Source organism: Dermacentor silvarum, chromosome 1, assembly GCF_013339745.2.
Source record: "Dermacentor silvarum isolate Dsil-2018 chromosome 1, BIME_Dsil_1.4, whole genome shotgun sequence".
NCBI lineage: Eukaryota > Metazoa > Arthropoda > Arachnida > Ixodida > Ixodidae > Dermacentor > Dermacentor silvarum.
The window spans coordinates 218651306-218678571 of record NC_051154.1 but is presented as its reverse complement, the minus strand read 5'-3'; the positions used below and the strand labels follow the sequence as shown (position 1 = coordinate 218678571).

Here is a 27266-nt window from a genome sequence, read left to right as displayed (position 1 = left end):
TCGTGAATAAGCAGATTGACGAAAACATTCATAGAAAGATTCTAGATTAAAGTTAATTGCGGAAAAGTTGGCTTTGTTGTAACTCCTGATATATTTTTTATTGGCAGTTTTTTTAATGGGAAAGGATAGGTGGAATGTTACGGCTTTGTGATCACTTAGTTCCATGACAAGGGACGCCGATGAAACTAAGTCAGGGTTTGAGACCAGAACAAGATCAAGTATGTTAGAGCTCCGAGTGGGCGAGTGGACAGTCTGAGTAAGGTTGAACGATGGGGTTAACTGAAGGAAGCCCTTGGATAATCGTGAGGATGCGGTTAAGTTATTCCAGTCAATGTCAGGGAAGTTGAAAACGCCACAAAGTATGTAATTGGTGTTAGGGAACCGGGAAGTCAAATTAACTAGAACCGAGTGCAGGCCATTAGTGAAGGTGTGATCACAGTCCGGAGGGCGATAACATGCTATAAGTATATTCGTACATGTTTTGAGGGACAGTTTAACGCAGACAATTTCTAGGCTGCAGTTAATCCCAACGGAACATGAGGCTATATTGGATCCAACAAACACCAATGCGTGAAGTCCTATCGTATCTATAAGTAATAAATGAGGTGTTATCCTGCAATAGTTCGTCGCTTCCGATGTCTGGAGTTAGCCATATGATTCGGTAAAGATGGCAGTTTCGGTATCACTGTCCTGAAAAAGACCTTCCACGATATCCTTTTATGGTAAGTAACTACGGATGTTCGATAGCACACCCCGCATAAGGTGATAAGTTGCTTCACAAACTGAAGTGGAAAAATAAAGGGCGGAAGATGAAAACGGGTGAGTGGAAGCACGTGTTGGTGGCTAGGATTCAAATTCGATAACAGAGTTAGTCTGAGCATCGTAAACAAAACGCTTATTGCCTATGATAAGTTTATCGAACCTGATCTTGAAAGAAAGCCTTCTCTCCTTGGCGTAAACAAAGGTTTTTCCTAGCCAGCGTACACGTGCAGAATAATCTTCGCGTATAGCAAATGATGTGTCCTTCAACTTCCCGCCACAGGAGAGGATTTGGGACCTAGCATTATTTTTATACCGACTTCTTCCAGGCGCGTAGCCAGGGGGGGGGGGGGGGGGGGGCGCTGATGGGGCTTCAGCCCCTCCCCAAATTTTTTCGTGCGGGCATGCACCACCGACCAAAACCCCCACCGACGCCAGCAATCATTCTGGATTTTGTCTACAATGTCTTTTTCACGCTCGACAAGACATTTCGGCACGAACATTGCGAACTGGGGCTGGATTTTGTGACAACGCCTTTGCACCTGGAGTCACGTAACGCAAGGAGCCCCATCCGAGCACAAACTTTCAACGGCTTTTCGATAGCGAGCGGGCGCGTTGCGGCATCTGGCAGCGGCCGCGGAATGTACGGAGCGCATGGATTTCAATTACGAAACTTCATGGGTATAAAGTTCCCATAAACATTTGACGCGAAAGGTGCGCTGACATTTCCAAAGCCATGCTTTAAAAGATTTTCAATTCTAGAACTTTATGGGGTTAATGTTCTTATAAACTTGGGCCAACATGCGCGCACTGCAACGCTCGTGTCCAAGCCGTTCCATAAATAGAAGCGCGCGCTCGCAATCTCTCACACACACGAAAATACTAAATATCACCGTGACTGTCAGCTAGCAGCTGATAATTGTCTCCAAACATTTTCAGGAAGCGTGCCTAATGTGATTGATCAGCTGGACCAGGGCAGGCAAAGTAAAATATGAGAAAACAGAAGAAAGTAAACGGCCTATTATTGAGATTTTTTTTTGCGGGCGACAAGGTCTGGCTCTCCGTGGCCACAGGGGCAGGGGCCCTATGGATTTAAGCAATGCCCCTGCTGAAAACACAGGCATTTTCAGAGTGCTTCTTCGAGTGCGAGCTGATTGTGGAGATACATATCTGAAGAACCATTTGGGAAGTTGCCCCAGTAATGCCTCGTATTTAAGCCCAGACGCACAAAACCAAATTATAGAAATTTGTGGTGACATTATCAAAGAAAGCCTAGATTCAAAAGCAGGCTGCTTCTCCATACCTCCTGACGAAATGACGGACATCGCTAGAATCGAACAGCCTACTGTTTGTGCAAGGTACCTAAACAAGGATGCCAACGACATCGAGGAAGTGTTTTAGGTTTTAGAACCGGAATGCTCTTTCTCATTGCGACTGCAGGTTCTATGTAAATGTGTAAATACTGCTGCAGCTTCTAGTCACCCCTCCAGTGACCAATGCTAGCGCAGAGAGAATATTTTTTTAACAAGAGTTTACTAAAAAAACTACTTGCGCTCTACAATGTCTGTGAAACGCATGGTTAGGCTGGCGCTTCTATACAGCCACAGAAACGTCGGCATCAACGTGTCTGAAGTCATTGACCGCCTCGCTCAACTTTCCCGCCGAGAGAAGTTTGTCCTTTAGATAGCGAAGCAGCAAAAATCAATGCAAGTAAAAAGCACTGTTCCTTCAGGTCCATAAGTTCATAATTATGAAAACGTATGACCGTTCATTAGCTTTTAGAACCGCAGAAATTTTCGCCGTTTATTCTATCATGATCACAATTATCACGCGAATACAAAAACTACGAGAATACCAATAACCAATTTTGACCGACCTTGCTCATTGAAAGCCCGGCCCACGCAGCGTTCGCCAAAAACACTCGGATATTGGGTAGTTCAACTTACCGCATCATCTGTGGCCTTCGTTTGTCCTTTTCTTTCATTTTCAGCTACCTGCTTTTATTTCTTTATTGAAAGGAAGGAATACCCTCCTTTAATTTTGGGTGCAGAATAATGGTTGGCGTTGTGCAGGCAGTGAAATTACACATTTTCGTACTGATTTATGCATTATTCCTCTATTATTCTACCCACATGGCGCTGTCGCGACCACTGCATGGCCCAAGTACATATCACGATTTCTGCGATCAAAGTTATCCTCTTGCCTAGATCATCTGTCTTTCTGTGCGCAAAGTTTACTATCTGTGAATGAGCAACATGTTTATTTGTCTTCTTTGACGCATTATATACACTGACGTTTGCTTAAATACTTAGATTTATTGGAGACTCATACGTATTTTTAAATATCTTATTGCGAGGTTTTGTGTATACAAGCAGTGAACTTTGTTTCCAGCGACTCTTTTTTTTTTTTGCCCTCTAGCGAATTGTATCTTCGCATTTGTATATTCCATTCTACCTTCGCAATTTCTAATATATAATTTGCAGAACTCCCACTTTTTATTTGTACTCACTGCTGCGAGTATTATCTCGGTGTAATTACAATACACGACCAGTTACAGCTGCTCCTGCGCAATCGATTGCAACGAGGGATAGCGTCATTGAGGTTTCTTCCTGGGCGTTGCATATGTAGAAAAATCTAAACAAGGTTATTGAATGACAAAGATTCATCAAAATATTTGTCCTCAACTTATTCATTTCATGGCCTTTACGTTTTTCATATAAGCTGCATGTACTGCTTTGCTGGTTTCGAACTGATATTGACCCTTTTCGCGGCGATCCCGTGGGCGCTACCATATTTGATCACGTGGTGACGCGTCCATTGCTTGCCTCAACTGCCTCCGTTGCCTCCTTGTTGGAAGTGTATGACGCCGGCGCGGCTTAGAAAACCTCTGTTTTCGGAGATATCATAGACGGTGACTAGATCGACGACATGAAGCTTTGATCACAGCTTCAGATAACATGTAAAAGTGCTTTCGGAGCTGATTAAGCTATGTCCAAATGGCATAAGCAACGTATACGGTGCTTGTTCTAAAAGCAGGGCTAAATATGTATTCCAAGCTGTCCGATTATGAATTCAGTGAAGATTAGCGTGTTTTGCTCTTTGTTCTTTATTCGGCAAATATTTTGAAGCAGTGGCTTGTCAGTTTCTGACTCAGTGAAGTTCCTCGGTGCGGCCACTATCTGATTATTTTCTGCCTAATCACTCGCGGGTGTGCGCAGTTCCGAATCCGATAGATTTGTTCTTGCTGCGCACAATGCTTGAAACGTAGCTGTTCTGTACATTGTAATACCTTGTACCAAATATATATTACAGCTAGTAACTTGCTTACTCTTGCGGACCATCACGAAACATTCAGCTTCGACCATTGGTTCGCCATAGGTGTAGTCCGCCATTTAATGTGTGTATACAGTGCCCATATATTCAAGTGTGAGTCCATTCACTTATTCTTGATACGTCGGCGACAGAGTGGGCGTAAGTTTTCCTGCCATTTGGACAGATGTGTATAGATAACGTGCGCGAAACTTACTATGACAGGAAGCGGCGCTACTCCCTTTGTCATTGTTTAACGAGTGGTACTCATTCTTGCCGACGTTCTGGGGATGAAGCCCTTTCTTTGAAGGTTAGCGATACAAGGCTGGCGGATGAGCAAATTTCTGCATGCTCGAGGAAAGCCGTACATCACGAAGTGCCGGTAACACGTTCGGACAGTTGCAGCAGCGGTCCGCGAACTTCGCCACACAGATTCATTCTATTCCTTAACATGCCAGTCACTATTTTTGCAGCCAACTACTGCACACGTCTTCAATCCACATTATTCAATCTAGCATGATTGGAGCACAGTGTGTTAGCGAAAACTCAGTTGCATTTCCGACAGCTGATCGCATATAAGCAAGGTAGAAGCGGTAATGGTTTCGTATTCGTGCGTGGTCGCTGAGGAGAGGTATGGCGCGCCGCCGTGAGCGCCATCTCGTTTCTCTAAAACAAACTGCTCCGCGAAAAGGGTCAATAGTTCTAAAGTTCATGTGATGTTTTCTTTATTTATTAATGAGACAAAAAAAAAACCGGAAGTATTGATATAAGTTATTTCTGCCACAATTTTTGGGGCATACGAATTTATTCTTTTATGACAACATACATGTTTTAATGGACAGTGCATAGCGTTCAATATTTCGTTTGCAGCATCTATATACAATGGAATTGGCAATGCAGTTATTATTCATGCATTTGATTCCTCGACAAATTCTATAAGGAGGAGGCCGCTCTGCAACCTGAGCCCCCCCCCCCCCCCCCGAACAAAATTTCGGGCTACGCCACTGACTTCTTCCCAGGTTGATGCAGCGAGGGCATAATATAAATATAGTGAACATTGAGATCGTTCGTGCTTCTACTAGATGGGTGCTTCTACTAGATTCTACGTGCTTCAACTAAATTCTACATAATCCCACCAGCGTGTCTTCGTGGGTGGGAATCTGGGCCCGTATTCAAAAAAAGTTCTTACGCTAGTAAAGTTCGTGAGAACAAGAACAGTCCAATAGGGACAACAAACATATGATTAGCGAACGCCGCCGATCAATCAGAGAAAGTTCGTACAAACAAAACCTTTTGTGAATACGGCTCCTGATATTTTCGCCCATCTAGTAAAAGCACGAATTGATTGAATGTTCACTATGTTTATATTATGTCCTGGCTACACCAACCTCTGAAAAAGTCGCAAGAAACATTCGCGAGTGTTCTAACGGCTTACATTGCAACCAGTGCAAGAATTCTGAAATCTGCAGTGTAGATAATGTCCATTGCATTGTTTTTAAGTGCTTCCCTACTTTCGTGTGTATTGTTTTTACTTCTTTTTTGGCATCTCAGTAAAATATTCTTAGAACCAGTCTTGTGTGAAATCGTGGGCGTTTAACACACAAGACGTTTTAGCACCAACTAGCCCAGTCAGTTACGCTACTACCGTAACGTACTTTTTTTAGAATTTCTGACGCACGTTCTAGGACGCACACGTTGCTACACGTCAAAAAGCAACAATAAAGTATTTGGTTGGAGCCTTTCATACTCTGGTTGATTGCGCAAAACTGAACAAAGGTTCTGTGTGGCGGTGTTCTTTCATCACAATTGCATTGCCCATAACAGCACACTAACGACAAAAGAGGTGTTGAGAAACAAGCTGATTCATAAGCGACACTTTTCAAGGTCAGCACGTAGTTTACAGTGAAAACCCATCCCTACTTCCTAGCAGAATAATTGGCCGCCGACAAAAAAAAAAAAAAAAAAAAAGCGGCAGGGGCGCCGTGGCGACAAGTATGTGGTCATGCATGGATCCCATGACCAAAATTTCCACATTTGCGCGTGTACCGGCAAGCTAGTTACACACTTTTGCAAGCTCTAGATTCGGCTAAAACGCGCGCCTCGGAACGCAGAGGAAGTGGAAAATGCCAACGAAACAAGGTCTCGAAGTAACAATCGGTATGTCTAAAAAAAAATGTCCCAGTTTCGCTCGAAAGGCGAAGCATCAATTGCGATAGCAAATTAGTAGAGAGATATTCGGAGTAGGGATAGTAGTTTTATAGGCTGCATAAACTTCGACATATTCGCTACTAACTGAATTAACAAGCGTGGTGTCAGCGCGCACAAGCAAACATGAATAGATCACACTGAATGACGGCAGACAACGACTGTCAGAACGCTGGCAGCAAGTGCAGCCGCCGCAGTGAGCGAAGGTTCGTGCGGTCTATCGCTTCAACAGAAACTGAGCGGCGAATGCACAGCGCATACAAAGGTCAGAGCTGTGTGGAGATCGGTTTCAATAGACGGTGCGGGCGACCGCCACAGCCGGGCAAAGTACAAGCTCAGTTGTTAGGTAGAGTAGAAGCTCCCCCCCCCCCCCCCCCCCACCACCCGCGCTGCCTTCCCGCTTTCTTCCTTTCGCGTGGGAGATTGAGTGGCCAGTTCCACTTGCGCCCGGTTGAAAGATACGCATTTGGTGCCACAGCACAGCGTCGGACCTGCCTCCCTCCCTCCCATACCCCCGCGGCCTTTCGCGCGACGGTTGCCTTCCGCCGTGCGTTCGCTCTCCGTGATAGCGCGCGTCCCCAGCGCGCTTTCACTCGCGCATACGGCGCGCGGCGACGATTTTATCGCCCTTGGACTTTATACGAAACCTCACGGCGACGGCGACGCCGACGGCAGAATTCCGGTTGAAGTGTCCATATAATTGCTATCGCAATAAAAGTGTGATGGCATTGTAAGAAAAATTTCCATGGCGCGTAAGGCACATGCACGCTTAATTCCTTGTCGAATAACGCGACGTTGCGCCACGCCGCTTCGAGATCGCATGCCAGTGTTGTACTAGCAAGCGTGTGTGCATCGCTTTCTCCATGTGCGTGGAGTCAGTGCCTGTGCGACGAGATTGGCTTTTTTTTCTGTTAAAGGAAAACGTGTGCACCGGGGCAGTTGCGCATACTAGGTGTCAAGCAGCGCCTGTCAGCCATTGAATTAGAAAGTAATTGTTATTAACTATTCAGCTTCTCGTTATGCAATCAATACGCCATTATAATCTCGGACGAATTCTGTGCGTGCGCAATTTACTCACGGAATGCGGCAATTTACGGCACTTGTAAATGACGCACCTGGTGTTTATGATTCTGTACGGACTGGACGACAGCACGGTGAGGACGAGCTGGTCCCCGGAGGCGTTCATGATCTTCCGAACAATGTTGAGAGGCAGTCCAGCGAGCTTGGTGCCGTTGATGGCGACCACCACATCGCCGACCAGAATCTGGGACCTCTGAGCCGGGCTGCCTCGCTTCACGCTCTACGAAATAAATGGCGGCGATGTTAGCGCAAGAATTTCGGCTCGCTTCGTGCGGGCTCCCGGCGTCTTCTTTTACATTTGTGGCTCTTTGTCTACATATGCAACTTGGCGCTTTTCCATGGAATTTAGACCACGTGCGTGCCAGCTACACAGCTGACCAAATTTTCATACTGCGAAGCAGAGAAGGGTGATTCATGGAGCGTTTAAATTTCTACAGGGAGATGCTGCTCGCACTGTCTGTGCTTTTTACCATGAACTCACCGCAGCCCAATTAACGTGCCCTTTAAAGTGTGCGGCGAGCTCTTCAAGAAACGTCAGAGGGTTTTGTCGTGACTGACGCTCCGCGCTTTTCAGGCTACAGCGAGATATGGAAGATCGAATTTGATTCATAACAAAATTAATTACAAGATAGACGTCTACAGGGTCCCAGAGTCAGTATTACTATAGTAATACTGAAAGCGGGACCCTATAGAGCCAAGCGCAATCAACGTGTGCCATTGCAGCGCTCAGAGTAAGAATATTTTCTTCTTACATAAGCAGCCTTGTGATAGTTAAGTAGATAGTACATCAAAAAATAGAAAGAACACGTGGTATAGAAATTTTTCGAAGGAAATGGTGGGAACATATCTATCATAAATGGAAACCAAGGTGAGATAATTAGTCACAATATACCCACGACACGTGCTGACTTTGGATTCGCTATGGTCCCCTAACGGCCTTGATGTTTACTCTATTCCAAAGTTAGAGGGATATCGACACAAATCCACACAAGTAAGAACGGCATCTAATTAAATTCTCTATCACTTCAGACAGTGGAAGTCGACAGAGTTGTTCAAAGGCTGGCGAAGTTACTTTCAATAAGCGGCCAAACAAGACCACCTTCATCGTAGTTTAAACTAAAAGGAGAAAGTGTCTTTTCCGTGGAAAACGATCTTTGTGGTGCGGTTTTAGCCGTCTTCCTTTCGAGTATCTTGCATTTTGTGCCTTATAGTGTAGAGGCATACAAGAATCTTCACGGACTGTCGAGATCTTTGTCAGAAATTATAACAGTCATTTAAGCCTGTGAGGTAAGTCATTAATGTACGTCTTTTAAGGTAAGCTATTATGAACGTAATCATTCAAGTTAATTCTTTTTAAGGCCCACCTCGACAACGTAGAAGGTGGTCCCTCCCTCGCCTGTCACTGCTTCCAAGTTGACTCCGAAACTCCAGAATCGTCCGAAGCTTTTCTTGCGGAATAATATCAGGTCCAGCTTCTCGGTCGCTCTTCGGTTTCGGCTGAATGTGTCCGCTGCAAATAAATAATGCATGAAGGTCTAGCCTTTTCTTATAGGTTAACTTTAAATATGTATCTTCACGAAGGTCCCCCTATTAAAGGTGTTCAATAGTAATCTCCGTAGCACAGCATTTAAAACCAACGCCAGTTTTGTACACTATAGCACTTGCTCACGTTGGATATCGAAACCAGATAAAGAAACCCTGCTTCAAATCACCACGCCGAAAGCAGAACCTTTACGTTTAACTTCCGGCCACGTCGATAACACCTACAGCTGTAGCTCATCAAGATGGATTCTTCGATATTGTGTTGTGCATGCTCACTTTTCGAAAAGCCGGTAAACCCGTAGTTGGATTCCGCGTCGGTCGTCTTCTGGTAGTCGATTTCTGATGACGACACGTTGGATTCGCCCATGAAAGACTCATTCACGGACACTGGATCTTCACTGTCTCTCAGCTGAAATTGAAAGACGCGTCACTTAAAGGAACCGTCTATCGCTCGGAACATGTATTAGGTTGTGATGGGAATGAGAAGATAATGTGTCATATTGACAGAAACGAGCATGTTTGTACCCCATAAGCAAGGAACTATATTTTTTTAATCTGGCTCTGAAAGTGATGCAAGAATTGCATGTGGCCTCGCCCAACGGTGAAACAGCGCAACCAACCCGTGTAGCCTCACGTAACTAAAAAGCCAAGCAGGGAGAGTTATTTTGCTTGGATACAATATTGTATTGCTTGAAACTGTATTCTATGCGCTTCTGCTAACTCTTCCTTGCGTGAGAGAGTAATTTCTTTCTTGCTTTTAGCTAGCGCGCGTTGACAAGTGGCGCCGCCTTGTGCAAAAAAAACGGAGGTGTGCAAAGAAACGGCGCTGTACTGTATAGGCTGCCTGAAGGAAGGAAGCCTATACAGTAACTCTAAGGGGTACGCCGCCACTGGAGGCCGCGGTAGAAGGCAGACCGCGCGAGATCTCAACGTGCGCTTGGCTCTTTTCTCGCGTTTTGTGGAGCTTGCTCACAGCCAAGAGGAACGAGCAGCGACCAGATCTTCCAAATGCATTCAAGGTAAGTTTTTTTATTGCGTTAATTTTGGCCTAATTTACGAAGCAAGGCAAGGCAACTGCTCAGTTTTCCAACATAGATCATTGTAAGGATATGTCTTTTCGTCTGTGTTAGTATTACGTTATTTTATTCTTGTCCGCTTCTTCGCAGCGTAAAATATCCTGATGTGGCAAATAATAAGGTGTGGTCTGGCATCCTTACTTGCTCAAGAGATGTGCGGATGGAAATTTGGCTAATTCTGTGGTCTTCATTCCGTGAAACATCGCCTTATTTGATCGCGCACAGATGATGAGGTGGACAAACCTAAGCAGGGCTACTTTGTGTTATAAGAAGCCCGTTTCAACATTAAAGCCATTGGGTGTCGTCACCATGACCGCTTTGATAGGTCGCGGTGCAATGAAGGCTAGTAGCTTCAAAATATTTGAAAGCATTGCGACTCCTGACACCCGCTCGTGACTCATGTTCTTGTATTTAACATTTGCTTTATTATCCATGTCTATGCAAGTCATTTGTGTCCTTTGGAGCCGCAACTAGCCCACTGTCAGGCTAGTTCGCGTGGGAACGAGCCCACTCGTTACAATCCCAATCGTCATTGGAAAAATTGTCATAAGGAAACTGGTCCCACCGGCCATCGGGTTCGATGCCATTTCGAGCTAGGAATTCTAGAAAGGTTGCCTTATCTTGTCGTGGTTTTCTTTTTACGACCTTGTGAACGAAAGCGCTGAGCGCGAAGGGGAATGGGGAGTGGATATGGCATAGGTCGGCAAACTCACTCATGAGTCACTTCACTCCTCACTCAAACGGACTGACCCGCGAGTGTCGGTCTGGCGGAGTAGAATTTTGGTGAGTCCGAGTGAGCCTTAAGCAAAAAATAAATGTCAGTGATTTCTGATTATTTTTTTACTATATGGTCAATATTGGAACAATACATCGCTAAAATTGTTGCGACAGCTGTAACGTTAAAAGTTTATCCAAGCGGCGCGCACCATACTCGGAACGACTGTATCGAGAGAAAAGAAAGACCCATCACGGAACTGCGCGACCGCCGCGTTATCTGCAGCAGAACGCTCGCACCTACGCTGAACTTCCCTATTCATTTATGTCTGCAGAAGAAAAAACTAAACGAATTTGAGAAAAAAGAAATAGGCTCCAGCATGCGCTTTGCCCCTCGGGCACCTTGCGCCGTCATTTCCAAATCAGTAAAAGATCGTATAACAGCGCAAAAACATTCTTTTCTCGCCTCATCCAAGCCGCAGCAACAGCACCAGAGCGCAGGGTTTCCAGGTCTTCGAGAGAAAAAGTTAGCCGAAAAATTCCGAAAACTAGCCAAAAAAGTTGCCACCTGTGGCAAAAGCTTATTTGGTAGCCAAAAATGTAGCAATGGTACGACAAGCCAATTGGGTCCTGCTGCCGTGTTATTAGGGACATTTTATTATACTTTTTTCCAATAAAAGCTTTCTATGCTAAATTTCAATCTCGCAGGCTGCTCTGTTGTTGCTAAACTACGCTTTCTTTCGTGCCGAAGTTATCCCTAATAACGTTTGTGAGGTACCGCAGCGCATCGTCTCCTTAGTAGGTGTTACCATCTTCATCCCTTGTAGCCGTTTGCGAATTTTTAGTTGGAGTTCCGAGTGCTCTTATATGGTTCTAGAATATTTTTGGGGCGTGTTAGCCTATTTTGCGAATGCTATGCCCCCAAGGATCACTTGCGCATCTAATTTTAATTTTCTCCTGCACGAGCTAACTCGCCACCCTTTGCTTTTCTCGGTATTTGTTCCATCTAAGGAGCACCTCTTTGTGTAATCCCAACTTTTTGGCTTCTCGATAGCCATCGGTTGCGAGCGCCGCGATGCGGAGGATGAGCCGGTCACGCCCACCTCTGAAATTACGCTCTTTCCGTGCGATTGGGACGGCCGAAAGAAAACCAGCCGGCTCGCGCAAATATCGGGGGCCATGAACGGATTGGTGTACTTATGCGTGGTCTTCGAGATATCCATTGCGTCTAGTATTCAGTTTGTCGGCGTCCTTACACAGTTTTTAGAAGAGCCTACGCAAACAGAAAAATTCAATTTAAAATTTTCTACTCGCTTTCCAGTGAATCCACTGCATGTTTAGACACTTCGAATTGTTGGCTTTCTATTGCGCTACAAAAGAAGGTTTTCGAAAACGGTAGACAGTCCCTTTAAGGCAGATGGATCCTTTGTTCGGTTTCATATGAACGAGTCCATCGCAAATAAAAATTTGGAGGACGTTTAAGCTTCGCATTTAAGAGTGGAGCGCGATAGCGTTCAGAGATCCCTGACTACTTCTCACGCTTCCCGGCAACTGCAACTTATGTATCCGTAATGTTGACCGGGAAACGTTGGCAGCGAACGCTATGCACGAAGGCGAGCTTTCTGGTAAAAACGCAGCCTCTTGCGTAGGCCAATCTTCTGTTATTGCATTTAATATTTAATCTGAAAAAGATTTAACATAAAAGGCATGTGCTGTCGGTGTTTTCTTTCGTGACATTGTTTGTGGGCTGTCATTTTCAAAATTCCGAGGAATAACATTGTGAAGAGTGTAAAGCAAGGTATGAGCAACATTGGTGATAGAAGAACTTCAGTGCCGTATAGAATATATGCGACAATTTTCGCTCACGGGACGCCAACGCTGGCTACGCCGTTGACGCCGACAACCGAGTTTGCGCGACTCGGGGTCCATAACGCTGTCACGTTAATATAATACCGTTATTTAATAAATGTGGCAGGTCTGTTCACCATGAACGTATAGCTTTTATTTATTAGTTAACGTTGAGTATATATCTTCATGGACTGCATCGTAAATATTGCCACTTATGTTTTAGCATTTCCTAGGGATCTTCTTCACCGGATTATCACTGTTATTGCTCGTTGCTGTGCGAGAAGCACTGGTTGTATCCTGCACATTAGGTCAGCTGTGTCACGTGATGCGCGCTGTATACAAGAGCCCGCCTGATGAGATTGTACGTGCGGCGCAAATGATGTGTACCTTCTCGAATCGACGCGAGTACCTTCGACGGCTCTGGAAATTTCTATTTGTGGTACATGCATAAATATCGGACAGACTCGTGGTGTTTTATTGGATCCAATGATCGTCAACTGCGCTGCCAGTATCATCACTGTCACTGCCGAGTTATATTTTGTTAGGCACGCACATATTCGCCCAGTAAACAATTTCCTTCCTAGTTTATTGTTTCCCTGCCTGCTTGCCTACCTGCCAGCACTCTTCACTATCACGTGACAGTGTTTCTCATGTAAAGTGGGCATAGCCGCCTATCAGGAACGCAGCTTTGTGTATGCTTATTGACTCCTCACTCATATACCAGCGCCGCATTTCGTGCATGCTACCATTCTATTGACAAATAACCGTAATACCCACCATGGAGGCGAGTCGCTTGTAACCCGACGACGCGTACGTGAAGAGAGGTCTTTGCAGCGAACTGTCCATGTCGGTGAGCTCCTCTAGTTTGATCAGCTTGCGCTTCTTTGTCGAAGTCGTAGCTCCGGGAGCTGCACAATGCCAGAGAGGAAACATTGGACTTCCTTCTCACGATATGCAAGTGCCAGTCTTATTATGGTACGCAGAAAACTCCGGGCTGCTACGCGCAGTATTTGTTCAGAGACAAAAGTATTCGGCTGCCAAGCAATACGTGGCATGTTTGTAGCATAGTCGCAAGCAGCCTCATTAGGATTCCGGCAAAACGCTGAAACTCATCTGTTGCTAAATTTCGCGTTGGCGCATATTAAACAGCATCAAGGGAAGAAATTAATTAGGTATCCTCTACTATGGCGTCCTTCGCGTCCTTGGTGGAGCTTTGAAAGCCACTTCGATTGTATTTCACAGCTGTGTGCTGCTCGTTACCAGCCTTCATGCTAGGATAAGGCATGATCATGCGTGGTAGTGCATCCGATATGGAGTCATATTTGCAATGTGGTGTTCAGTATTATGTCTGTCATGGTAATTACATTTTGTGAGGGAAGTCGCATACACGAAATCTAGCTTAATGACAAGTGTCCACACATGCAATTGTGAGAAAAGGCCTGCTCGTAAAAGGCCATACGAGGCATGTTTTGGCAATTTGTTGAAGAAAGGAGTTGTACGAGACAGGCCTCACGTAGACTCGCCGCGGCAGTTTAGTGGCTACGGCATTGCACTGTTGAGCTTGAGGTCGTGGGTTTGTTCCTGGCCACGGCGGCAGCCTTTCGACGGGGGCGATATGCAAAAACACTCGTGCACTTAGTTGTAGTATCACGTTAAAGATCCCCCAGTGGCCAAAATTCATGCGGTGTGTTCCACTACGGCATGCCTCATAATTATATCGTGGTCATAGGCACGTAACACCCCATAATTATTTCATTTAGAGGTTTCACGTACACAGATTTAGCGTGCTGTGCTCAGCCATGTTCGTAGTCGGATCTGAGGGCGGTGATATCTGCATGAGCTCGAAGATGGCAGGGACATTGCAAAGGCTGTTGTTTGAACGCAGCCGGTTCCAGTCGAAGTCATCGAAGAAAGAATGCGACTGCGTCAGAAATATGCGCACGTCATTTCGTAAACAGCATTTGAACATATTAGAATAGTGCACGTACGAAGTCGGTACATTTACACTGCAGACTTCAGATAAGCTAGATAAGTTCCATAACATTGACTTAAGAATGTAGCAAGAAATATTGCGTTAGCCTTGTGGTGGCAAAGTGAATAGTTGTAACGCACTTTGATGTCGCGGTACTGCTTGGAGCCGAGCCGTTCAACGGGGTTCTTCTTGAGCAACAAGTAGACCATGTCTTTGGCAGTGGTGTTGGCCGAGTGCGGGTGTTCGCTCACTTTCGGCCATTTGAGGGGCGACGCAATGATGCGGTCGCGAAGCAACTTCTTTGTCTTGCCTCGGAACGGCACCCGGCCAGTCATCAGCTTGTAGAATACCACACCAGTGGACCACCAGTCGCAAGCGCGGCCTGCGCTCCATATTCAACGTGTACCATGAGATTTGTCAATCAAGTAAATGCAAGACTGACAATGTTGAATTTCATCAGCCATTTTAATGCACGTACTGTAGAGAATTGACAGCTATTGGCTAAAGCCACGAGAATAAGTTCCTGTGTGCCGTCATTCTCCCCAAGACCTTTCCAACAACACTACCACCGAATATCGCTCGTCTATATGAATGAACCAAGATCGCAATGACAGAACGCTCAGGACTCAGCTGGGTTTGTTGCGTTACATACTGCCTCTGTTTCAACGGTAGCCACTACATCGCATCATCATGGATCTCCGGGTATTGTGCGCCTACAGAGCGGTGTAAAGAACAGTCATAAAATAGCGTTTTGGCTCACCATACGGCCTTCGTTTGAGAATTTCAGGAGCCATATAGGGAATAGTCCCGGCTGATTCTCCATCCCTGAATTCGAACGGGGTACGCCGGAAGTAGCCCCGCATGACACGTTTTGTAACTGCGGAAGAAGCATCAAACGTGACAAAGTGACCACAAATGCATCATTACTTAATTTTGTTACTTACAATGTCCTAGGCAAACTTTATTGGTGTCAAAATCTATTAGCTTGACTCTTCCACCGGGAATCATTAGCATGCTGAAAATGAAGCCACAGACTAGTGAGCCTGAAGTAAACTGAGGGCGCATTATGCACACTTACTTGGACACCTTAATGTCCCGGTGCAAGAAGCCCTTGAGGTGCAAATGCTCTACGGCCAAGATGAGCTGGGCCATAATGACACGCACCTGTTCGATGGGCAGGAACATGGCGCGCTCCACCACGCGCATCAGGTCCACGCCACACACGTACTCCATCACTGTCACATACGCGTCCTGCGACACGCAGACTGCTAAGTGTGGACAGTAGAGAGCTTTAGCTTGTCCACTCCTTATGTAAATACGTTACACGGCAGTAACAACGGTGGTTGTGAGATCTTGTGACACTTTGCCGAACAACACGTGAAACCATATAGTGTTACGTACGTGAGTGTTCTCGTCGAAGCTGTAGGGAAACTTTGTTCTGCACGACGAAGATATATGACGTTGATTTGCACAATCACAATAACGCAGACGTCCAGGTGCCTATCTGTCACACAGAATACAAAACTGGCAGTGATTTTCGTTTTCTTATTTTGACCGCCTGTCTGCACCCTTAGGTGAAACCTCGCCAATTTCAGCTCTAGTTTTACACTCGTTCCAGTAGAGCCATGGTTCCGCTTACCTTAGTAGCGAAGCATACGTAGTACTTGACAAGAAAAGGGCTCCGCACGACGGACGCGACCACCTTGTCAATGCACGCCTGCTTCGGTCGATTAAATCGGTCTGAGGCGATCAGCTTCACCGTGCAGATAAGGTTGGCAGGCTTGTATCGGGCCTTGTATACGGCGCTGCGTGATGGAAAGGCCGATTTATGCACATCACACTCGACCACTACGTTGAGCACGACCAGCGCGTACAACAGACGTCAGATTCAACCCGAACAATCGAGACCCATCTCTAGCGTCTCAGTTCTAGCAAACACAGGTTGTAAGGCGTAAACATCGAAGCTTTTGGAAGGAAGATGCATTAAGGTAACAGTTTCAAAGCACGCCGACCAGAAATCTCCAGCACCATCCGCAGAAGGGGGAGGAGAAACGAAAAGGCACTTAAGGCGTGTTTGGGTCAAGACGGAGGCTGTACGGCCGCTTGTACCTTTGTCCAGAGTGCAGTAGTGAGGCACTTAGACGTTAATTTCCGCCGTGTAGGGTGAGCGGTCGCTTTCTGGTTCAAGAAGACTTGCTTTGAGCATGCGCTGCAGACACGCTCACCACCGCTGCTCGCGTGCTTCTCACTGTGCGATTACTTTCGTCGCCCACATTTATTAAACACCGCGGCCTATGTGTCGTGAGCTTCAGCATACGTTAACCTGCAAGTCGATGTCGTGCCTTATCAACACATTGCCTACCCCTCATAGAATCAGCCGCCTCCGCAGCACAGAGGAAAGTGAACTTTAGTAATAGCCTAATAGCCTAGTAATAGCCACTATATGGCCCAGTGCACTCTGCTGCACACGATTGCCGCACTCTAGGCACGTTCACTGAAGATGTACTTCCTAAACACGCTTTTCATGCTGCGTGTTTCAACTGCAACTTCTCCTTCTACACATCCTTCAAAAATCCACTGCGTAAAATGGAAGGAGTGGAACTAACAAAACTTGCCGCATAAACTCCTAATAACCGAACCGCCACGTTGAATGATGAGTTTTTTTTTATATTCTGAGAACTTTGGTAAGGGAAAATCGCCACTTTATTGAAAACCACGTAGCTTCCTTTGCCTTGTCGAGACATAACCGCAGTTACAATTTGGAGCATGCTTCGCACTTGCGTAACCGCTTGATCGAAACACGTAGTAGTATTCGCAAATTTCATACATCTCGATTTAGGTTAGTGAGTAGGAGTAGTTTTCTATTGACTACGAAAATCCGTTCGCTTTCGTGATGAAATATTGAGCTTGAAAAAACTAAACGGGCAGCCTTTGTCTGTGTAAAAGGACGCAAACTGGTTTTCTGTACAAGATCTTGAACAATACCTATGTAGTTATTTCAAGCTTCTGTACGGTCTTTGGTAATTTGCGTCATACATGTGTGTATTAACACCGCACGTATATCTGCTAGTAACAAAACTTTCAATAATATCGAGTGAGCTTCGTTAACGCTGTCCCATTTTAAAGCGCAAATAAGAGACAAGACAATAGACAAGGCAAGAAAGCGCTGTGCCTTGTCTTGTCTATTGTCCTGTCTTATTGTCTCGTCTTGGCTCTGAAATACAGTACTATGTAAACCCAACTAGCCCAACAGTACATTCTTACGTTGACATCCACACGTCTGCTCACGTCCTTAATTTGACCGGTAATGCACCATCCTCTGCTCACCCAAAGCCGCCTGCCCCGAGAAGCTTCACAGGCTCGATATCTCGGGTCCTCGGAATGAAATCAGTGAACGGTTGTTGTTCTTCAATTCTCATCTGCCAAAGACGAAAAAAAAAGGATGTAGAGGTGCGCAATCAGTCGTCAAGAAATGGTACTTTTCTTTGTGTCGAGCCGTCCCCAAAAAGTGGGCGATAACCATCAGCAATATTCGTACACTGGCAGTAAACTTTGTTACTGGTATCGAAGGTTCTAATATATGTATCTGATATCAGGCTTTGAGAGTAATATAAAAGAATTGGTACAGCAAATAAAAAAAATATTCATGGTGTTTTTGTTTTTCAATTTTTTTTTCATTTCGTAGCGTTTCAAGGCACAAATGCGAGGCTAGTTTCTACACATTTTGTAATTACCTAACTGTAAACGCACAACTGCTACTTCTACGTCTTGACTGGCATGCAACGCGCATTGCGAGCAAATTGCAGAACCAGCTTCTCCCAGGGCATCCTCCGCTGAACCCACATCCGCTTTTAACTCGTCTGATTACACATACCACCCTCTACTCCTTATTCAGGACAGGATATGTCGCTGCCCTCATGCCCAAACAAAACTCCCACTCGCTGCCCCCTTCTACCTCTCTCCTTTTTTTCGCTTACGAGCTAGTTCACTGGAACCTGCCGCGGTAGCTTCGTGGTTATTGCGTCCTGCAGCCTGCTGAGCTCGATCGCGGTTCCGCTCCAAAGGAGCGGCGGCTGCATTTCGATGGCGCTGAAATGCAAAACCTCCCGTCTACGTAGTTTTACGCGCACGTAAAGTGCCCCAGGTGGTAAAAGTTCATCTGCAGTTCGCCCACTAAGGCGGGTCCCCTAATCAATCGTGGGTTGGGCGCGTGGCAGCCCATAATTTATTTATTTATTTATTTATTTTGCTTCACGCGACTTTCTAAAATAACTTTTCTGACCGAATTGTGGCGCAGCAAGAATAACGAGTACAACAGAAGCGACACTTGCCGGCGCACTCCGTCCACGTCTCTTCTATCGTCCGTGATGTTATTCTGTACACCAATTACGGTCAGAAATAAGCCCCAATTAGCCCAAAACTGTATTTTACGAGAATAACAACCACTGGCCCGTGCGGGTAGACACTCAAGTCAGAATCCTGGCATAGAATAGTGCTTGGTTTCCCTCTTTTCTGTTCATTGGGTTTCAGCAGTTAATGTTGATAAAAGGCAGATGCGTGATATATCAATTGCATAAGAAGAGGACAGAGCAGCGTCACTATTGGAATTGCTAAATGAAGTGATGATTGTATGAACTGATTGCATTATTGCTACTAGGGATGCAAGTGGAGCCAGGTGTTTAGGCATTGTTTTCGATTAGGCGCTGTTATGCCAAGTGACAACTTCGAAACTGGACGGAAACAAACTTACGCGCTGTGTGGTGTCTGCTTGCGTGCAGTTTCAAAGTTGGGCCTTTGCATAACAGTGCGTAATCGAAAACAACTTCACGAACTCAGAGTAGAGCGAACAACCCCAGTTGTTTCTCATTGCGTGGTTAAGTGGTTCATCGACATGTACAGGTAACCAAGTTTGCCGGTTTGTGTATTGGAATGAAATGCCAGTGCTATCCAGTACGACCACTGTGCCTATTGTTTGTCGCAAACTTCTCATTAAATGCCTAAAGCATGAGAGCGGTGCCGAAATTAAAGAAATAGCATTCTTTAAAGAAAGTTTAACTAACATTGCTGCGGGGAAAGGTGCTTTTCCTACACATAAATTTCAAATCATGTTTATTTTACCTAACAGTTATAGCTACTTGCCTTTATACCAACAGTTTTTTTTTCTCGCAACGTTGGTTTAGCGCTTTATGGATACCCTTCTGGGAGCCATAAGAGTAGTCCATTACTAGCCTAATATTATGTCATTATTATGTACATATTTCTCCAAGTTCTTACATGCTACTCGTAATCTCGCAGTAAAGAAACAAGGCTTTATGAAAACCGAGCAATCAGATATTAAGAAAGTTACTCGTCGCTTATTCACTATTACAGGAGAAACATTCTTCTCACTTTGCAAGCATTACTAACCGCCAGATCAGAAGATAATATTGTTCTTTATGGCGGGGGAGGGGTAGATGCAGCTTTGCCGCAATATTACCAATCTGTTTGGTAGTCTCATTGACGGTTTGACATGTCGAGCCTCAGTACGTTTCTTTCAATACAAACCACTCAGTAGATGACGTGCAACATGCGCGCGGTGGCGGTTAGGCACGCATACCTTGTCGGTGCGCGTGACGACCGCGTCGCCGACAGCCATCCAGTCGGTAACCGGCACCTCGGAGATCTTCTCAAGAGAAGTGGCCAGCTCACCAACGATGATGGTCAGCTTGCGAATGACCAGGCCGAGGCTGCGTGCCGTGACGGGCGCCCGCTTCAGGCACAGGCTGTGCAGCCCCATCAGATTCTCGACCATGTCGCGGATGTCCTGGTACGTGATGAACTGCCGGTGCAGCTTCTGCAGACAGTCCTGTGCTGCCAGTACCGACTGCTCCTGGCAGAAATGCGACAGCGGGTCGCGAAGCAGCGAGACCTTGTTCTCGCGCTTGATGAAGAACTCCAGCAGCACCGTGGTCACCTTCGGTATCTGCGCCAGCGACCAACACGCACGCGATTCGTCCTACTAGGACGTAGAATAAATGTGGCTAACACTGATTCGCTTGACACAAATTGTGACCTAAGATATACGCAAGTTCTGAAGAAACACGACTCCTGGACGTTGTATCCTTGCTTCAGTCAGAGTGGCATATCAGGCAACCTTCCTATGGAAACGTTTTCGGTACGCAAAGACAGGGAGGAGTGGGACAGCTGGAGGGAGAGTTTGCATATTTCCGTAGAGAATAGCTTCAGGGAGCTGATAATGTTTCACAGGTGGCGCTAATGTGGCCCACTTTTGCTTAGCAATGGCTGCTTCCTTTCGCGCGGTAAATGCGCAATTAGTGAGAAATCAACTTTTAAACTTCAACATAAGTTTGCTAAAGTTATTTAGTTTTTTTCTGGCTTTCTTTCCTTTTCGTCTTACTTGGAGAGGTTAGTCGTGTTTCTAAGTTGCGAGAAACTTGAAAGTTTGTGTTATTGAGGCGCACAAGGCCGCCGTCATTCGGAGCCCATGAGGTGGTCTTGTATAGTCAGTAACGTTTTTCTCGAGGTACCCGGATTCAGGAGAAATGGGACAGCCGTGCAGATGGAGGAATGAGCCGGTGTCCCTGTCCCACCATGAAAATATAAAAGCAGGTGCTCCGACTTGCGCATAGAGGATAACGTTTCCCTTTAATAAAATAAAAAGTGTTTTCTTTCATTTCGGATATTAGCATTCAGTCGCTCTTATTGATTATAATAGATATCACCTCTTGTTTGGGGCTTGTTTATATTTAATTACTGAACTGCATTGCCTGAAAGAATACAGATTTCCTCATCTCGAAATATAACAGTGCGCAGAAACGAGGGTGGACACAACAATCAGATTTCCTGTAGCGATCGTTAGAGCAAAATAATATATCATAAGCTACATGAGGACCTGATGCTACGTGGAACTGAGTTGTACAGTGTCGAACAGGTTAACGACGAAACACAATTGATCAAGCAAAATTTAGGTTTCAGAAAAATGCCGATAATTTGGAAATAGGAAACATCCTCCAAGGCTCAAACATGTAATAGTCGGGTACTTCGCACTGTACAATCAGTGTGCAATCAAACCAAAAGCTTTAGTAATGTTGCCAACGCCTTAAGTGTCTGGGGCCGAATTCACAAAGCTTTTCGTTCGTAAGTGCTCTTTGCCATTGGCTGGTGGCCACCGCTAATTATATGTCCAGTATCAGGATTGGTTGAAAATTTCTCTTACGAACTATTATAGCGTAAGTTTTTTGTGAATACGGGGCCATGCTCTTGTCCGAGATGTGCAGAAGTATAGTGCAAGCGGTAACGCCAAGGACATTTTAACCAAGGCCAAGCTTGTGTGAGGAATGATTTCAGTTTTCTCTGTGACCTTGCACTCGTCGGCGGAATGAAGTGTTACAGTCGCACCTCGTGTTCGAAATGGACCTGTCAGCGCACGGTGTTCTCTTGAGAGACGGGCAGATTTCCCTGCCTGTCTGATTGCTTTTTTCTTATGTGCCACTTTTGTCGAGGGAAATGGACCTGTCAGCGCACGGCGTTCTCTTGAGAGACGGTTAACACTTGGCTAACAACTCTGCATGAAGGCCTTTATAATTTGGAAATAGAAGTATCTAGTATAGGAAACGTCGGAAAATGCATGCCTCACCCTTGGAAACAAGGTAACCAAAACTTTCACCGCTGAACTTTTCTTCTGTCGCATCATCTCTGTGGAAAGGCGAACAAAAATGCACATGGAACATTACTTGTCGAGCTTGTCTATATCGGTAACTACTACTTTGCGCAAAGCAAACAGGACACCCAGCCCACCTTTTCGTTTTTGGGGCGACATAGATGTCCCCTCGGAGCTTATGCTTGTGGGCTCTTCCTCCTCCGAGCTGCTCGTGGTCGACGTCACAGGCGACGACCTGCTCGCCGAGCTCATGCTTCCCGTACCGCCGGATGCAAAGGTAGATGTGGCACCCCGATGTCGCGTTGACGTCGTCACCGGCATCGTTGTAGCGCCGTCTGCGTTGTACAACCCCAAAGTACACCATGAAATCACGCCAGTTAAGCAGTTATTCACATGACTGTGCATAATAGTTTATACTTACCACCACGGTTTGTAAGTTTCTCGGAGTTTCCTGTGTAACAATACATTTTTTTATTTCGGCATCACTTGCAGGAATATTGTCACCTTTACATATGTAAGACTAACACTGAAATTTTCAGTGCTTGCATGCTTAGCTTTACGGGGCCAATAGATAACAAAAGGTCATTAAAAGCAACAGTTGTAGCGCGAAGCCTGCAACGTCAGCTTAATGGGCGATTTCTATTTCACAGGTTGCACAGCCTTCTTTTATACATTAGCACCACCTTAAGTCCACAAAGCACCCACAGTGTTTCAGGGTTCACACTTGAAACGAAGACCCGCCGCGGTTGCTCAGTCAGCTAAGGCGTTGCGCTGCTGAGCACGAGATCGCGGGATCGAATCCCGGCCGCGGCGGCTGCATTTCGATGGAGGCGAAATGCAAAAACGCCCGTGTGCTTGCGTTGTAGTGCACGTTAGAGAACCCCAGGCGGTCAAAATGAATCCGGAGCCTTCCACTACGGCGTGCCTCATAATCAGAATTGGTTTTGGCACGTAAAACCCCAGAAAGAAGAAGAACACTTGAAACGAATCGAACACGCATTTCGGCCCACCTAACCACCACTTTTCAAAAGGACCGTTAAGATAAGCTTGTTCCACATTTAGCTGTCAACAAAGCAGCAACTTCACCAGACGCGCTGGAAGAATTTAGATAAGCGAGTACACACCTCTGTATTTGTCCGAGCCTGGCATTGTAGCGTCAGTGCCGGTGAGGTTTGGCTCGAAGAAAACGGTCAGCCCGGCGTCCTGTCAATTGTGCGAACGACGCCTACCGCACGAATCTCGTGCTTCGCGGGCCGGTGCAGCAGAACGTCACCTGCCGCGCGGCCCGCGCAGGGCTCGAGCGCCACGTTATCCAACCGCAAAAGTTGCCACGACGACGACGATGATGATTGCCGTTATGAAAAAATGTCGCAGTTTCACCCGAAAGGCGAAGCATCAATTGCGATAGCAAATTAGTAGAGAGCTACACGGAGTAAGGACAGTAGTTTTATCAGCTGTATAAACTTGGACATGCAGCAGCACAAGCAACGCGCAGAACTGTTGTCGACGCCGTCGGCGTTTTGCCCGCGTTCGCACCGAACGCGCGCGGCGTTGGTGACTGTTGCCGGTGCCTCTAGGGGCGGCTCGGAGGTTTTCGACGAGATCAGAACGGGACACTCGTCGATCAGCGTCGGAACTCTTTACCACCTTCTCGCCTCGCAACGTTTTTATATAATTACGCATTTGGTGCCGCAGCTAAATGTCGCCTCCGCTCCCTCCGTCCCGTCCCCCCACGGCCTTTCACGCGACGGAAGAAGTCGCGTTTGCTCTCTCTCTCTCTCTCTCTCTCTCTATATATATATATATATATATATATATATGTGTGTGTGTGATTGTAAAAGAGGAAAGAGACGCTTAATTCTGCAGCCCTTCAGCGAGCGCGGCGCAGAACGCGCGTTTGCTCTCCGCCATGCGTTCGCTCCCCGTGAAAGCGCGTCCTTCACGCGCTTTCACGCGCACACACAGCATATGGCGCGCGGCGACGATTTCATCGCCGTTGACGTCATACGCAACCTCACGGCGACAGCGACGGTGACGCCGACGGCAGAAATAAGCTTTGAGTGTCCATATAATTGCTATCGCAATAAAATAATCAGTGATGAAAACGCGACAATCTAAAAGACACGCCCGCCGCAGCGCTGTCCCGTTTTTCGAGCTGTTTATTATTATTTTCGTCGGGATGACCGCTCACCAAGTGGCTGACCTTTGTGTTCTACTCCATGGTGATGATGAAGAGACCTCATTGTATCGAATCGAGGTTTCAATTCAATTCAATTCGCTTTTATTGATAAGTAAATTTGTACATAGAATTAGTACATTGAATTGAATTGAATCGAGGTTGTCCTTGTTGCTACTGTCGGTCGTGGTGGTGGTGGTGGTGGTGGTGGTGGTGCTGCTGCTGCCGCTGCTGCTGCTGCCGCTGCCACCCTGAAGGCACATGGCACATACCTACAACGGTAAATTAGCTAATAATCGTGGTTCATATTCACAGAATGTTCTTACGCTAGAATTGCTTGCAAGAGCTCCAGCCAATCCTAACGCTGGACATGTGATTCGCGATGACAACCGGCCAATGTCAAAGATCGCTTACGAATGAAAATCTTTGTGACTTCAACCCCAGGTTCTTACCAGAAATGAACAAAGATGAACGAATATTTAAAAAGCAACAGCTTCACAAGGAAACATGGAAATTGTTCATACAAAGGGCTTGCACAATGACGTGGGCCCTTGGCCAAACGGCTTCTTTATATTGCTATGTGGCAAGGATCTCTGATATCGCCTCTTGGCGAGCCCTTGCTTGGCAATAAGCCAACCGGTTCGTTAGTCGACGCTGACAAATTGCGTCGTTTTCATTGGTACTCGAAGAGTTAATGCTACGAAGATGAGTTTTGTATTCTCATTATCGCTATCGAAGAGTCTGATGACTAGCGCGACCCCGCGCTCACTGTTGTACTACATTTCGGTCAAGTATGTTGGCGCAGTCTACCGCGCCGTGTCAACCTTCTTTGTGCTTTAATAAAGCACTCCGTCATTGGTTGGACCTCGAACATGGAAGTCATCGTTCTCTCTGCGGCGTTCCGCGACCCGGCCGCCTTGCTCCGTAGGCCTCGCGGGTGGCCGCCCCGTCCGGGTTACTTCAATGAGTCAGTTATCATTTATACGGGCCACAGTATACATAATAAATCATTCGCGAACCTGGAGCTACATGATCAGTTGCTAACTGTTTTGCAAGAGTTTAAGGGTTGATTTGTTGTTTCAGGGCATGTTTCTCTCCCTGCTAAAATACATTGCTAAAAATCCTGTGCACCATAGCAGGTGCATTATAAGAATGTATACTGCTGGCCAGTTGTAACAGATTCATGATTTACTGTGTAAAAACATGCTCAAATCTCTCCTGCTATTTCTTTTTCTCCATCTCTTGGCATTGTAAATCATGGAGCAGGCTTGGTGGCACAATAACAGCTGACAAGTCTAATTTTTAGTCTGCTGTACCTGGTTTGCAACATACTTTTGTCACAAGTAATTATTTTCGAAGAAAGTACTTTTATTACTCGCACCTCACCATGCATACAATGTAATTACCCGCCGTGGTTGCTTAGTGGCTATGGTGTTGGGCTGCTAAGCACGAGGTCGCGGGATCGAATCCCGGCTACGGCGACCGCATTTCGAAGGGGGCGAAATGCCAAAACACCCGTGTACTTAGATTTAGGTGCACGTTAAAGTTCAAATTTTCCGGAGTCCCCCACTACGGCGCGCCTCATAATCAGATCGCGGTTTTGGCCCTAAAACCCCATAATTAAAAAAAACACAATGTACTTGATGCAGTTGCTTCGGCATGCCTTGAGAATTTTACATACAAATAAGAAATTGCTTCTTTGTCTATACACTGTTTGTTCCTAGACAAGTTAAGTGGTCTCCGAGGTATGTAGAAGCCTAAGGCTAATATCAATCGATGACCTCTCCACTTGCTTTGTTTTTTCATGTGGTTTCTCTGAGGTCTTTTATTAAACTGACTTTATCAGACGGCGAGCGGGCTAAGTATTTTTACCTGTGGTCATACGTGCAAGGATTTATAAAATCCCCCCCCCCCACACACACACACACTTTTGCACATCATTTGCCTTGTTTGGATAAACATTGCTTGTAAAAATGTGTCTTTACCCATTGCCAATAAAACCAAGACGGGTTTGTATATGTGCAAGATGAGGGGGGATCTGTAAGGAGTGCGCTGCTGTTTCTGCTCCCGTTTCATGGGACGCTTTTTGTGTCATTTGTAGCCTGGCAGGTGTTGTCCTCTTTCTTTTTTTTTTTTTGGCGAAGCTCTAACATGCGCTGCATAATCGTGGTTGTGCTTTAGTAAGCTTCACCGGAATACCTAAATGTATTGCAGTAAGATCATTTTAATTTTATTTCACCATCACATATATACATGATAGCCGATGAGCTCCCCGTAAAGGCCATCTCTCGATAACTTGACACACCCGAGGACACTTCTAGCACCTTGGCGGCACTCAGGCATGCGAAAATAAAAAAAAAGTGCGGGCACATGGAGGCCTCAGGATGGGGGTGTTAGCTTCTGTCAATGATGCAGATGGTAGTAGTTTTTTTTTATTATTTGCCGAAATTCACCGTTTCTGTTCACGTAAAACCCGCCTCTTGAGGCTGATTCACGCTAGGCGGACACGGCACAGATGTTGGTCTGCCCACTGTTGGCTACAGTGTTTCCTTACTTTAAACCATTGGCCACAGCGTTTTCCGTCTAGTAAACTTCTCGCGTCATCATTCGGCAGACCTTATAGCGATGCCTTCCGCTAGATTCTACATGCCACTCATTATCCACCATTCAGGGTCAGCCGATTCTGTTATTGATAACGTGGGCGGGGCTTTGCTTTGGCCACTGACGAAGCGCGAACAAATATTAGTGCCAGAAAAGGCATCGCTTCCATATCGCGGCCCAAAATCGTTCTCGTGTCGGCGTAGTGTGAATCAGCTTTATCTTCTTTTTTTTTTTTTCTATACTGCACCCACTCTCTACTATCTCCCCTCACCCCCTACCCGTACAGCACTGTTGAGGTGCCCTCTCGCGAGAGGCAGTTACGGC

At 46.0% G+C, this 27266-nt stretch overlaps 2 protein-coding genes across 2 annotated transcripts in view; both read right to left on the bottom strand.

The window, feature by feature from the left end:
* LOC119451477 (cholesterol 7-desaturase nvd-like) overlaps positions 1 to 13433 on the bottom strand; it is a 66424-nt gene extending 52991 nt beyond the window's left edge. Inside the window, exons 1-4 of the mRNA XM_049659979.1 lie at positions 13311 to 13433; positions 9172 to 9304; positions 8718 to 8863; positions 7389 to 7573 (exon numbers count right to left, since the gene is read on the bottom strand). Of these exons, the coding sequence (XP_049515936.1) occupies positions 7389 to 7573; positions 8718 to 8863; positions 9172 to 9304; positions 13311 to 13379 (533 nt within the window). The 5' untranslated portion in view covers positions 13380 to 13433. The remainder of the gene's footprint in view (positions 1 to 7388; positions 7574 to 8717; positions 8864 to 9171; positions 9305 to 13310) is intronic.
* Positions 13434 to 14298: 865 nt separating this feature from the next.
* Positions 14299 to 22612, bottom strand: LOC119437130 (microtubule-associated serine/threonine-protein kinase 1-like). Its single transcript, XM_037704192.2, has 11 exons — positions 22587 to 22612; positions 22303 to 22500; positions 22142 to 22200; positions 20102 to 20467; positions 17833 to 17924; positions 16145 to 16310; positions 15584 to 15756; positions 15450 to 15520; positions 15266 to 15382; positions 14646 to 14887; positions 14299 to 14454 (listed from the first exon to the last, which is right to left on the bottom strand). The coding sequence occupies exons 2-11, from the start codon at positions 22484 to 22486 to the stop codon at positions 14299 to 14301; spliced, it is 1626 nt and encodes a 541-aa protein (XP_037560120.2). The 5' UTR covers positions 22487 to 22500; positions 22587 to 22612.
* Between the last annotated feature and the right edge of the window lie 4654 nt (positions 22613 to 27266).

What these genes read in the sequence shown, in the direction of transcription:
- LOC119437130 (XM_037704192.2), bottom strand. Translation starts at nt 22,486, where the DNA reads ATGCCGGTGACGACGTCAACGCGACATCGGGGTGCCACATCTACCTTT. An exon ending in TCTCAAACGAAGGCCGTATG is followed by an intron (nt 14,888 to 15,265) that starts GTGAGCCAAAAC and finishes TATGGAGCGCAG; the next exon opens with GCCGCGCTTGCGACTGGTGG. An exon ending in AGCAGTACCGCGACATCAAA is followed by an intron (nt 14,455 to 14,645) that starts GTGCGTTACAAC and finishes TTTCTGACGCAG; the next exon opens with TCGCATTCTTTCTTCGATGA.